This window comes from Osmerus eperlanus, chromosome 12 (assembly GCF_963692335.1).
Source record: "Osmerus eperlanus chromosome 12, fOsmEpe2.1, whole genome shotgun sequence".
Taxonomy (NCBI): domain Eukaryota; kingdom Metazoa; phylum Chordata; class Actinopteri; order Osmeriformes; family Osmeridae; genus Osmerus; species Osmerus eperlanus.
This window is the reverse complement of record NC_085029.1, coordinates 11,883,188-11,897,671: the sequence shown is the minus strand read 5'-3', so window position 1 is coordinate 11,897,671 and position 14,484 is coordinate 11,883,188. Positions and strand designations below refer to the sequence as shown.

General features: G+C 46.7%; 1 protein-coding gene across 2 annotated transcripts; it reads left to right on the top strand.

Annotated features, from left to right (window-relative positions):
- Positions 1–172: 172 nt before the first annotated feature.
- Positions 173–4,478, top strand: ppp1r3cb (protein phosphatase 1, regulatory subunit 3Cb). 2 transcript variants are annotated; one of them, XM_062475034.1, is made up of 2 exons: positions 173–324; positions 2,081–4,478. In XM_062475034.1, exon 2 carries the CDS (start codon positions 2,124–2,126, stop codon positions 3,084–3,086), a length of 963 nt encoding a protein of 320 aa, XP_062331018.1. In that variant the 5' UTR covers positions 173–324; positions 2,081–2,123; the 3' UTR covers positions 3,087–4,478. The 2 variants fall into 2 exon arrangements, with proteins under 2 accessions (XP_062331018.1, XP_062331017.1); XM_062475033.1 differs by lacking the exon at positions 173–324 and adding an exon at positions 1,009–1,226.
- Positions 4,479–14,484: the final 10,006 nt, after the last annotated feature.

The window sequence follows — 14,484 nt, the reverse complement described above, 5'->3', positions numbered from 1 at the left end:
TGTTTTTTTATTATTTTTTTGCGACCATTAGCTGTTTTAACGATAGCGTTAAACTCTGTCACCTACAACCACTACCCGCCGTACCTGCCTGAGTGGTTCCGGTCTTGTGGCCCTCAGCGATGTTTTATGGAAATGACACAGGCGGCGTATTTTTGCTCTAGTGCGAACATTCTGTGGAACGGGAAGGGCACGAGACGCTGTGTTTGCCCTCTAGCGGTCACTTTATGTTTGTTTTTTATTTGAAATGTCCTATTCCAAGTCATTCTGCAAGCTACCTAGATGAACTCTGCGTGTTTCTCTCTTGTCTGCTCCTCAGTCATTACGGTATGCCTTTATTCAAACTGCTACTTTTTCTGCAAAAAATCTAATAAGTTGTCAATGATATACTTTGTTTTGATACATTGTTGCACAAATTCTTGTTTAAAGCTGATTGTTATGTGTATTGAAATGTTAAGAAGCTCGCTTGTTAGGCTAACCATAGCAGTCGATAGGCACTTGGTGCATAAAATGTTTTCATGACAAATCAATTCAATTTCGTTTAGTTTGTCTGATTTAGGCAGGGGCCTAAAAGAAATGTGTGCGTGAAGACTGCCACACTGACATTTTAATGAATGAGAATTGTAGGCTACTTTAGGGCATTTAATTTCTGACGTGCATTTTGGAGTTAGCTGTTGTGCACTGAATATGGGTATTTAGCAATTGCTAACTTCATTGGAGTTGCGCACGTACTTGTTTCTTGGTCGCAAAGTAAAGACGCATCTGGCAGTGGTAGTGTCCTATCTAAATATAAAAATGTTGTGGTTTAATCGCCACTGGTTGTATGACCCTAAAACGGAATGTATGTCAAATGCTCATTCTCTCCCCTCCCCCATTCTGCAACGTATAGCTCAGCTGAGTCCTATACACAATGGAACACGTTAGACGGTTCTGATTGCTTGCAGCTCCTCCATTGGATGTCATCCGTGGCGCACGTAAAAGCATGCAAATCGACAGCTAGGCTACTGGTCTCCAACTCAGCGCGTTTTCAGTGGGGCTCAAGCAAGGAAACCAAGGGGACTGGGCGAGCAGTGCAATAATCCGGTTCTTCAGACAGAATAGAAGTGAGATGGCGTTATGAATGTTTACTTTCGTTACCAATTCATCAAGTCAGTTGGTTCAACATCATACAACATTCCAGTTTCTTGGAACTTTTGAGAGTTTCAACGTTTTCCAATGAATTGTACAAGGTAAGCTCGCCCGTAACGAGTGACAGTAGCTGTCTTTAACTGCGCAATAGGTAAGAAAGGATTGTCAAATCTCAGTTTGAGACAGTTCAAAAGTCATCTGCTGGGCATTGACGATTTTTTCATTTGAAATTAAGTAATTTTAGTTCGACAATTATTTCTCGATTACTTTTGTTTTATGTTGTCATCTTCAAATGGATGGTATATTAAAGCCGATGATATTGGATGTGTCGTGCACATATACACTTGCAACTAACAAACTTAAGATCGGGAAATGGGTGAAATTGTATTTTTTATCTTTGCAATACGCCCCTTTTTTATAATTAAATGTATAGGTCTTGAGTCACATATAATGAGCGATTGGTGTCGTTTCCTTGTATTGTGGAGACATTTAATTAATAACGCATTTTAATAATTGTGTGATCCCCTTCCTGTTTTCCTACATCCTTATATAAAGCAAATATTTGTAGTTTCTTTGGGGTCTTATGTCCTTAGATAGCATTGATTGAGGTGGAGTCAGGTGGCTGAGTGGTGAGGGCTAGTAATCCGAAGGTTGCCAGTTCGATTCCCGGTCATGCCAACTGACGTTGTGTCCTTGGGCAAGACACTTTACCCTACTTGCCTCAGGGAGATGTCCCTGTACTTACTGTAAGTCGCTCTGGATAAGAGCGTGTGCTAAATGACTAAATGTAAATGATTGCGTGCAAGCAATTGTGTGTTTTCCTCTCTGCCCCTTGCTCTCTCGCTGTTCCTTTCAGGCTATCTGTTCTTCTCCAGGGTGTTTTATAAGCTAGACCTTTTGCCGATGCACAAACTTACCTTTGAACTCACATCTCTCCCTGTCTGTGTCTGTGCAGGGTTCTCCACATACTGAACCCCAGACCCCTCTCAGGCCCCATCATGCCAGTGGACATGGCCATGCGGTTCTGTCTGTCCCACTCCCCGCCCGTCCGGAGCTTTCTGAGCTCCTACGAGGACTGCCGCTCCCGTTCCAATGCTCCCCACGCCACCCTGCGACCCTGCATTAACACCCGAGGAGGGGCAGCGGCTGCCAGCGAGCCCCCTGGTAGCCCCCGCCAGAGCAGGGGCAGCCCCACCACCAGGCCCAGGACCATGCCCAAGAAGAGGGTGGTGTTTGCGGACTCCAAAGGCATGTCCCTCACGGCCATCCACATTTTCAAAGAGTTTGATGAGGACCCTCTGACTGAGCTGCAGTTTGACCTAGCAGACCTGGAGAAAGCCACCGCTGGCCTGAAGATCTCCATGGAGCGCGGCCTGGTGTTGGACTTCGCCCAGCCTGCCGCGGACTACCTGGATTTCCGGAGCCGGCTAAAGAAGAACCAGGTCTGTTTGGAGAACTGCACCGTCCAGGACCGCGCGCTTACCGGCACCGTCAAGGTCTGCAACGTCAGCTTCGAGAAGTCCGTCTCCGTCCGGATCACGCAGGACTCGTGGGCGACCTTCCAGGACGTGGAGTGCAGCTACATGAACAACGTGTACGGTGGGCCAGACACCGACACCTTTGCCTTCTCGGCGGACCTGCCGGACGCCCCGGCGCCACAGCAGTGTGTGGAGTTCTGCGTGCGGTACCACACCCCGGAGCAGACCTACTGGGACAACAACGACGGGAACAACTACCGCTTGGTGGCGTCGGATGGAGACGGAGAGCAGGCCAGCAGCGGGCTCGGCTCCGGCCTTACCTCCTCCTCCGCCGCCATCCCTACCCCGTCATCGCAAGAGTTCAAGCGGGACATGAAGCAGGAGATGGAGTTTGATCAGTTTGGATCGCCCAGGACGTCCAGCGGCTTCTTCCCAGAGTGGCAGAGCTGGGGCCGGATCGAGAACACCACCATCTACTGGTGAGGAGGCCCGGCCGCAGGCGTCCTTTACATAACCACCTGACCCCGCAGCATCATCGACTTGAGGAAAAGAGGGGGTGTTGTCTGAGTGCTAAGCCCTCAATACCCTTGTGTAATTCTTACCACCACCCTTCCTAAGGATAAAGTGATGATACAAACATCCAAGTTCAAGAAAACCAATATCTCCGAGTTGACTCCAATTTCACTTTTTTGTAAAGGAAAAAGGAATGAACAAGTGGATAAGAAGAATGGGCCTGTCTGTTCATGTTGAAGGTGGACAGAACAGTATGTGTATGTTGAGAGATCTTCAACAGTGGTTAGATCCTCTAACTATCCCTGCCTCGCAGTTACCCTGCCGTCACTTTGAGCTGAAAACCACGACCACAGCAGTGGCAAACAAAATGGTTGTGACACAGATGATTCTAACTAAAAGAGATTATTAGGGCATTGGGAGTTTTAGAAATGTCAAGACAGTGGTTTAGGCTTTAATCGTTTTCCTAAATTTATGTGCGTGAACTAAATCATTTTTATAGACTTAACATGAATCACAAGTCATTATAACATAGCCTAGATGCCTTCCTTTGTAATCTGACATTGATTGTCAGTTTAGCTGTATGTAATATGCTGGCATTACTGCTACACCTGAGCACAAAAAGCATGTTTTTGGGAGTCCAGCTCTACACATGGGAGTTTGCACTTAAGTCAATATTTTTCAAGGGTGATTGTTCAAGGAGGTTTAATCATGTTTTGTACGTGGAAACTGTCTATGGCAGATTTCCATCACTAATTCGAACATGCCGTTTGTGCCACAAGGACAGTTGGCTCACTGGTCACAGTCGGTGTGTGGGCATGTAGTGTATGTAATGTAGCCCTGTCATGGGTGGCAGTCAGAGCAGGTGGCTTTGCACTGAAAGTGAATGATGCAAACCCTTGATATGTGAGAGAATGAATGGAGACTAATGTAATGGATGGATTCTCGTGGTACAAGAAGAGGAAGGTGCTTCAGTCCAAACAGAGATTTAGGTGAAATCGCTTGATGGCAAAGCTATCCCAGTCACCAAATTATAGTTTGTTTGGTGTGAAACTGAAGAGCTCATGTTTTCTGTTAAGCCTTCTTTACGTGCAAGCTTGCACTCCCTTACCTTCCTGTCTATGTTGCTGCTGGAACGTGTGTGTGTGTGTGTGTGTGTGTGTGTGTGTGTGTGTGTGTGCGTGCATAAGTATGCATCTAGACTATAAGCTGCTTGTCTGCAGTCACATTCATGGACTCAAGTTAGGCAGAGCTCTACTCTGTGTGAAACACTGAAATCTTTAGATAGATGGGGAGGGGGGGTCAGGGATGGGTTTGAGAGTGGAAGACTGTGGGAGGTGACAGAGACATTTTAAGTATAAGGGGGGGAAGGAAGAAAATGTAATGGGGAGGGATAGTGAGTGGATGGGGGAGGTGGGTTGGAGGAAGGAAGTGAAGGGGGGAGTGGAATGATGTGAAATGGATGGGTGTAAGGAGACGAAGGAAGAAAGTGATTGGGGGATGGAGAGGGAGGGAGGGAGAAGGAAAAAATGTTATCTGAGGAATGCAATAGCAAGTACAAGAAGTTGGAGAAAGGAAATGACACGGGACAGTGTTCAGGACAGAGGATCAGGGTCTCAGTCCAAGTCTGCGTGTGGTTGTCAGGAGCGACTGCCTGTAAGGATTGTGATGTGAAGAGTAGGTGTGATGTAAAGGGCTATGACCGGACACCTGATGACAAAGCATTTTTTGTACAGAAAGCCGATGTCTTTGTGTGAAGTTTTAATGTAGTTTTCTGTTTTTCAAAAATAAAAACATCTGAAAATAAAGAATGTTTATTTTGCGAGAGAATTGTGTCTTGATCTTTATCAGATGAGTTCGAACGATTTCTGAATATGACATTATCCATTGAAGCTAGGCCTATTTACAAGTGTTCATAAAAAATGTGAATACATGGTGAGCTTGTGAGCACACATGGACCATAGCTAAACACAATTATTAAGACAGGTTGTCTAGAGTAAGACTGGAGGGACTAGGAGGGCAGACAGGTGGTCTAGAGTAAGACTGGAGGGACTAGGAGGGCAGACAGGTGGTCTAGAGTAAGACTGGAGGGACTAGGAGGGCAGACAGGTGGTCTAGAGTAAGACTGGAGGGACTAGGAGGGCAGACAGGTGGTCTAGAGTAAGACTGGAGGGACTAGGAGGGCAGACAGGTGGTCTAGAGTAAGACTGGAGGGACTAGGAGGGCAGACAGGTGGTCTAGAGTAAGACTGAGACCACGTTCGACACTGCTGACTTGATAATATTGTCCTCTCTTGACATGGGAAGAGACAGTTTCTAACAAGGTCACATCTTCTAAAGGCAACATGGCAGTAACCTGGATGTTCTGTGACAGCCTGTGGACGGTCTCAGGGTCACCACATGTACAAACATACTAATATATGTTTTTCTGCCAGTTCAAATACAATAAATTGATAAAACACAGAACATCTGTTCAGGGCAGGGCATGTCCTGAGAGGGACCTTAGACTAGTTCCAATATTCTGTTGGCATGTTTTGATGGTATCTCACTGTAATAGATATAATGTATGCATACTAAATATTGTTCTATACTAATAAATATAGATACAAGAAGCAGAGTATGACATCAGACAGTAGATTGTATGTGAGCCAGACAGTCATGGTCACGCCGTGAAGACCACTTTTTCTCCTCGGACCTGCAAGTCCTGTGATGACGTGTGCATGTGTGTGACTCGTGGTGCTAATGGTCCTGATGCTTCTAAAAATAGCCCCTCATTTTTGGAGCAACCCCTCCAGGTCAGTGAGCAGAACAAAGATAATCCTCTGGCACCCTCCGAATTGCAACACTGCTCTATGCTACAGCCTAACATAGCTACCTGACATACCTACCTGACCCTTCATTCACTGCCAACAGGTAGGTAGTTCTAGAACACCCAATGTGACACATTCAGGGTTCAACCCCTCATTTCCTTGAATGTGATAGAACAAGAAATTAGATGAACACGCTATGTACATTCGGATGACAGTGCTGACACATGAGAAATCAGGCTGTTTCTCATGTGACTACCTCTTCTAATTGTCACTTATTTCTCTGTTAGACCATAACTTTTTAAACATGCTTCATTTTCCTCTTAAAGATCAGTTACACTTCCAAAGTAAAGTTTTCTTATATTTACAGTCCGGTTTGCACCAGTTTGTCTGTGCATGTTTGGGCCCACACTGTTAGGTGATCACTGAGGACCAGAGTGAGAACAGCTGTCCAGTCACCCCACTGCCCATGCTGTTACGTCAAACATTCCAGCTCACTGGAGCCTGTGTCTTCTCCTTCCTAGCCCCGGGCCCTGGTCCCCCTTTTCACACACACTCACACACACACTGGCACATACCTAGGGAGATGCACACACACATGAGCAAGCGTGTGCCAACTTAAGGAGACCCACACATGCCCTTACCTATTGCTGTCCCCTCACACATCCGTATCCCTGTCTTACTATTATTAGACTGGGAGTCAGTGGTCGCGTGTGTCTGACCACACACTCCAAATATGTAGCTCACTGTGCGGAGGAAGAGGAAAATATGTAGGCAAGAGCTACATGTCTGAGCTGAGTCTGCTGGTGTTAACCCTGATTGGGCTGGGCTAGGTTAACCCGGGTTAGTCTGGACTGTGGGTCTGTATAGAGGTTTACCGGGGTTAGTCTAGGCTGTGAATCTGTATAGAGGTTTACCTGGGTTAGTCTAGGCTGTGAATCTGTATAGAGGTTAACCCGGGTTAGTCTGGACTGTGGGTCTGTATAGAGGTTTAGCGGGGTTAGTCTAGGCTGTGAATCTGTATAGAGGTTTACCTGGGTTAGTCTAGGCTGTGAATCTGTATAGAGGTTTACCTGGGTTAGTCTGGGCTGTGAGTCTGTACGCAGGGTAACTTGGGTTAGTATGTGGGTCTGTATGCAGAGTAACCGAGGAGGCTATCAATGAAACTGCTTGTTCATGACTGGGTGGGGACGATGACAGAGGGTTTGACACAGACAGTGAGACACATTTGAAATTCAGTTTCTCACATAGATGGTGAATTTGTCACTCTGGTGAAACGATACTGAATGACATTAGTACTGTATCGTGTGTGGGCGTCATCTGAAGGGCTTTGAGCAATAAGTACAGTGTGGTTCTGACTTGTATCTTCCTGACCCTGGTCCGACCCCTGGCCCTGCCCCTGGTGCTGTGTGGAAGAAATTGGTATTTCCTGTGTGCTTACATTATTCACTAATCAATAGAACTAGTCATTGCATACTAGTTAGTACGTTCTCATGTAAGCTTGCTATTAATAAGAGTATATTGTGTCTATGTGTCAGGTTAATAGATGTGCGGGGTCAGGAGAAAGTACTGGCTAAACGTCCCTTGTCATGACTACAAGGAGAGCTCCAACTATGAACTCTCTAGTCTGAGAGTTGTCATGTGTTGGGAGCAGTGAATCTCTTTCTCTGAGACTGTTGTTTACATTCTTGTGCCCTATAAAAGATGGTCCTCTGGCTTTCCCAACGGGGAGAGACATGATTGAGACCTAAGCCTGGTGTTGTGTTGTCATTTATTGTCAGAGGTCTGGTTTTCTCTCCCAATCTGCAGATTGATAAATACGTATTAAAATCCAGAACTCAACTGAACTTAGTCACTCCGTTTATGAAGAGACGGACAAAACACTTTCCTCATCAGCTGCTCTCACTAGGGGTGAGAGGAGCGTTCAGGCGGCAGACTCAGTGTTGCACAGCAGGATGTTTCCTCATGGTTCACTCACTGCCAACGTTGGGACACATTCCTGCTTTACTGTAAAACTTTGTGTCATCTGAGCTTTCTCAACCATGGGGCTTGCAGTTCTAGTGTAACACATCTACCCCTGGGTTTACATCAGTGACTTCTCATGAGTGTGTACAACACTGGTTTTCTCCTGAGATGATGGAAGTCTGCATTCTGCAACTACAAAGACCATTGTTGGCTGTTGTGCTTTGTACGGTGGTGTTGTCACCTGAATTACTTCATTGTGTTCCTAGTCTGTTTGGTCAGAGGAACATACAAGTTGTTCTATGAACCTAAAGTTGAGCACAAGTGACGATTATGTTCTTGTTGTACCTGTGTGTGTTAACCAACCAGAGCACAGACTGGTACTGGTGGGGTTATTTGATCAAGCAGTGAAAAAAGTGTTCAACTGTTCACATAGCATCAGCCTGTCTCTTGCACATCCTTTCCCACACCTCTACTCCTCCCACACCTCTACTCCTCCCACACCCCGCCCCTCCCCACCTGCTCCCACCCTCATCTGATGAGAAAGGAGGGTTGTTGTGGTGATTGCCTAATCAGACATGACACCCTGGCAAACCGAGGCTTGATCAACATTCCGTTCCATTATCTTCTCATTACAAAGATGGCTGCCGCTAGGCGAGTAAATTACCCCGTCCAAATACCAGCTCTGATCTGTTGAAATGGGTTCTGAGTGCTCTATTTGTTGTCTGTATTTGCTGTGTTTTTGGCTCTGGTTTGTAGGCCAATGCTGACAGCCATACAAACGGTGTTGTGTTGGGGTTGGCTGATGAATGGAAGTTGAGAAGATAAGCACGTCACCATGATGGGGACATTTCCGGCCTTAACTTGTATTCTCTCGTCAGCAGACTAAAAATCCCCATGGCCTCAGCCAGTAACACCACTTTAGCTTCTTTCCAAGCTTTGATCTTTGTTTCTCCTACACTATTTCTGGACGCCGCGCATGCCAGACTTGAACCAAAGTGGCAGCCGTCCGTTCACCTGGGTCAAGCTCCGGGGCTGTAGGAAGCCTCTACATGGACCAACCACTGGCAGTTACAAACAGAAAAATACAGAGAGAATGTTTGTGTAGCTGTATGTAAATGTTATCCAAATGTGTTTTCTATTGTGGGTTATCATTGTCCTAAATGGGTAGGATAAATAGTTTACAGTAGGTTGACTGTGTACGGTACAGGCTTTTAGAACAGGAGGAAGTGACACCTGAAGTCTTCATGAGGAAAGTGGACCAGAAAGTAATAAAATGCAATGTTAACTATGGATGATATAAGAGCAGCAAGTGAGCAGAAGAGAGAGACAGTTAGATAGAGAGAGCGAGATAGAGAGAGACAGTAAGATAGAGAGAGCGAGATAGAGAGAGACAGTAAGATAGAGAGAACGAGATAGAGAGAGTAAGATAGAGACAGTAAGATAGATAGAGCAAGATAGAGACAGTAAGATAGAGAGAGCGAGATAGAGAGAGACAGTAAGATAGAGAGCGAGATAGAGAGAGACAGTAAGATAGAGAGAACGAGATAGAGAGAGTAAGATAGAGAGAGCGAGATAGAGACAGTAAGATAGAGAGAGCGAGATAGAGACAGTAAGATAAAGAGAACGAGATAGAGTAAGATAGAGAGAGCGAGATAGAGACAGTAAGATAGAGAGAGCGAGATAGAGGGAAAGAAAGACAGCCTTAGAGCAAGAATGCGGCCTCGTTGCTCAGAGGAAGAAGACAGCAGACAGAGGAGCAGTTTAAGCGTGGCATGACTTTGCAACTCGGCAACTCAGCATTCCCTCATCCGCCATGGATAGCCACTTAAACTGCATCCATGGAAACAATAAAATCTCACATTAGCTATAATATCGTTTGTCAGATCAACCATGTGGATTCACATCAGTGTGGCCTGTCAGCTGTCCTGAGAGGGGGAGGGGGAGGAAGGCTGGGGGCACAGTGTACGATCAGACGGTGACAGGAACTGGTGCATGTGTGCATGCATGTGTGTGCGCTGAGAGAAGAAGGACATTCCGTGTGACACAGGGACTTCCTGGACTCCATAGAACTCTAGGCTGTCATTAAACAATGTGATGCTGAAGATAGGAACAAATGTACTATTGCTTGTTTTTCAATGCTCTGACAGGTTGTGTGTGTGCGTGTGTATGCGTGTGTGCGCGTGTGTGTGCGTGCGTTTGTGTGTGTGTGTGTGTGTGCGTTTGTGTTTGTGTGTGTGGGTGTGAAAGAGAGGGAGAAACTGTCAGGCAGTGGAAGGATCAGCTGTGTGACATCTGACCTTTACTGTGATGCGTTCCACAGAGAAGGATGCTCTCTAAGCCACATCAGAGTGGGCGGAGGATAGTATGTGTGTGTGTGTGTGAGAGAGAGAGAGAGAGAGAGAGAGAGAGAGAGACGGGAGAGAGAGAGAGAGAGACGGGGGGGAGAAAGAGAGAGACGGGAGAGAGAGAGAGAGAGAGAGAGAGAGAGAGTGTATTTGAGAGACAGTGTGTGGGGGGGGGAGTGAACAGACACTCAGGAAAACAGGAAGGGATTAATCCCTATTTCAGATGACCATACATTAGCTTTTTAGATTTGTTTATCTAACTGTCTACAGGCCAGAGAGTGCAGACTTGTTTCATGTACAGAACATGTATATGTTGATGTATCCTCTGTTTGACCCATGTGCTATGTGTAACGTGTTCATTTAGCAGACACTTTCATAAAACACAAGAGGGATGGTGTGATAGTGTTGCACAATGAGCCGAAAATCGAAAAGCTTGGTATGCAGTGTTGCACAGTAGTGACCTTAGGTATGTGTGTGTGTGAGACAGAGAGAGAAAGAGAGAGATCCTGGGCAGGTTCACAAGGTGAGAGGTCATGTTAAGAACGACCTTCCTGACCAGCACCCAGGTGTGTCTTAGTGCTGGTCTGTTTGATCCCACGGCTTTGGCTCAGAGTGGACATGGAGCCTTACATCAACAAGGGGAAATTGAAACACGTCGTTCAAAGACTTTGACTTATGAGTTTCTGTGAAATGGCATGCTCTGTTCAGACTCAGTCTCATCCTCTCTGGATGATACGATTCTAACTTCCTCAGGGCATCACTGCCCTCTCCCCTCATCCCTCCATCCGTTTACCTGCCATCTATCCAGAGCTCCATCTTTTTCTCCCCTCCTTTTGTCCCTCCTCCTCTCACCAATGAGAAGACATCCCACCCCATGAAAGAATAACAACTTGTTATCCTTTTAGATGTTGGTCTTTATGACAAAGTCCAACAGCCCCGGAGAGATATACAGTACAGCCAGAGAAATGAATGAACATATGGATGGAGATATGGACAAAGCTGTACAGACCCCTGGAAGACCCTCGATCTGCTGTGACCTGAGGGTCAAAGGCTGCAGGTATTGGGGTTGTGTTTGCTGGAGCGAGAGCCTGTGTGGTGAATGGCTGATGGGCCTGAGGGTGTGACTGACCCGACCACATGGTACCACTCACCTCCTCTGTTGTTGAGGAGAAGAGGAGAGAAGAGAAGAGAGGAAACTGGGCTAGCACCCTCCACATTGTGTACATGGTGCCAGCTTGTTTACAAGATGAGTGGGCATGATGCCAACCTGGCTACAGTGCCACCTGGACTTATGACAGCTACTTATAGACCAGGGACACAATAGGAGGCAGTTTGTACATGTTCAAAAGGTATCTGATGTGAGCTGAGGTGACTTCACATACCTGTCAGCCTCCAGCCTCCAGCATCCCCTCCGTTAAGCCTGACATGTTTGATAACAAAGCAGGGAGAGAATGAGGGATGAATGATCCGTCTATACACTGTAACTAACGTCTCATTAATGATGGGCTGACGCCTGAATGGTCCAGGGTGCTGAGCGGTCAGCTGACAGACCGGTCTGTATCTGGCTGTCTCAATGACTCCAAGGAAGCATGGTATCACAACACCGTGACAACAAATGCAAACACTTCCTCATTTATCTGATAACATCCTGTGCACACACACATAAACACACCCACATACACACACACATACACACTCACCACTGTTCCCATTTGTGCCTCTTTCGATACCTCACTGATGGTTCACCAGTTAAGCAAGTATAACAAAATGTGTTTTTCCTAAACACTCTGGCCATCTTTTGATGCAGGTGTGGTTGGTAGGAAAGTCAAACACAATGGAACGCTGATTAATGATCTCAGCGTCATAGTGTTGGGTGAGCGAAGGTCAGAGGAACAATGGACTGTTGATTGTTCTGGCAGCCTACCAGAACCACTGACCTGCCACAGCTGAGCAGCCCAGAGAGACAGACACAGAGACACTTTCATGTACTGCACTTCCATTGGCTCTCTCGCTGCCTCTCGGCTGGCCTTTCATTGGCTGACAAAGCTGGGTTCCTCAGCATTCCATCCATGTCTCTGAGTACTGGTCCAAATCCAAATGAGGTCAAGAACCAGGGACTGGTTGCATAACAGAATGTTCAAATGTTTGAGTTCAATGTTCGTCAGTGCCTTGCTTTAGGATTTAGGATTGTTTTGTTGGTTTTATCTATTATGCATACTATACGCAAGTCTGCAGGTCTAACAAGATATTTACTGTATATTATAATCTGCTTCCTGTTGAGCTTTATTAAAACAGGAAGAGGAATGTAAGATTAGACAGAAACACAGCCTCAAGTTCAGAAGGAAAGAGAGACAGAAAGAGACACAGAGAGACACAAAGAGACACAGAGAGAGACCGAGAGAGACACAGAGAGCGACAGACACAGAGACAGAGATAACTCTTACCTAATCTAATTTTAGATGTTCTGGCCTGTCTAGTCAGTTCCCTTCTACCCAGATCAGTGTGTGTGTGTGTGTGTGTGTGTGTGTGTGTGTGTGTGTGTGTATTCATGATATGTATAGAACAGCATACAGGCATGAGCCAGCATAGTCTATCTATACATCCCCGCTGATGATGAGCTGTCGCTTAGACTGGATGGTGGTTAGAGTGGTTTGTGAACGTGCTCACTGCTTCGTACAGAAGCAGAGAGAGAGAGAGACAGGTCTGCTGCTCTGCATGGCCTGCTGCTGCACTGTTGGGAGGAGGGGAAGAGAGAGAGAGAGGAAGAGAGAGACACGAGAGAGAGAGAGAGAGAGAGAGAGAGAGAGAGAGAGAGAGAGAGAGAGAGACGGGAGAGAGAGAGAGAGAGAGAGAGAGAGAGAGAGAGAGAGAGAGAGAGAGAGAGAGAGAGAGAGAGAGAGAGAGAGAGAGAGAGAGAGAGAGAGAGAGAGAGAGAGAGAGAGAGAGAGAGAGAGAGAGAGAGAGAGAGAGAGAGAGAGAGACCCGGGGGAGAGAGAGCCTGTGATGACTTTTCAAAACTGAATCTGAGAGCCCTTTCTGTCTGCCCCTCAGGTCTGCCTGTGTGTCTGTCCTCGTGTCTGCACATGCTTTTGTGTTGTTGTGTGTGCCTACCTGCATCCATGTGCATGCATGTGCACATTCCTGTGCATGCATATGTGCATGCATATGCATGAGATTGTATGTGTGTGTGACGGTTCAGCAGGGACAGAAACTGGGGCGTGTGTGTGTGTGTGACGGTGCAGCAGGGACAGAAGCTGGGGCGTGTGTGTGTGTGACGTTGCAGCAGGGGCAGAAGCTGGGGCGTGTGTGTGTGTGTGACGTTGCAGCAGGGGCAGAAGCTGGGGCGTGTGTGTGTGTGTGTGTGACGTTGCAGCAGGGGCAGAAGCTGGGGCAGGCGAGGACTCAGACAGACTGATGGATGAAAGCTGACAGCTTTGCCTCCCCACCTCATCCCTGTGAAAGACATGCCCCAGATGCAGTCAGAGAAGGTCCTCTGTGTTCCATAAACACACACACAAAGACACACCCACACAAAGACACACACACAGGCACACATGCCATTCTCTCTTGTCATTGAATCATCCTGTTTGGGCATGCTGAAGGGAGGCTCTCTTTATTAGCTGTTTAGTTTCAGTAGGATTCACATGATGTGGTTCGTCAGAGAGGATACCTACGTCTGCCTGTGTAGGCAGTGTGGCATATATTTGAAGTGAGTTGTTGGCAGCATGACATTTCATAGGTGTCTCATGAAACAGCCTGACACCCTGGTCACATGACTTGTGTCTAGTGTAACAGTGGAAATGCCAGGGGCAGGCAGGGTCCAAGCCACGGATGAAGCTTGCTCAACATGGGTGTAGCTTACTGTATGCAATCTACCTTGCAAGTGAAGGGTCAGCTGGATTGTGCAATACTGTCAACTTATCTGTGAGCCAAGTAGTTGCTAAACAGGCAAAAATCAGGAGACAGGAGCTGAGAGGGAGCATAACCAATCCATCTATCCTCTCTACGCTTCTCCCTTCTCTGTTCCTCGCCTCCCCCTTTCCTCTCCTCCCCCTTTCCTCCTCTAGTTTCACACAGGACCGATTCCTCTCCCACCAAATGTGGCTTATATAAACAAGATATATTAATCTACACCCATGTTGAGCAAGCTTCATCCGTGGCTTGGACCCTGCCTGCCCCTGGCATTTCCACTGTTACACTAGACACAAGTCATGTGACCAGGGTGTCAGGCTGTTTCATGAGACACCTATGAAAT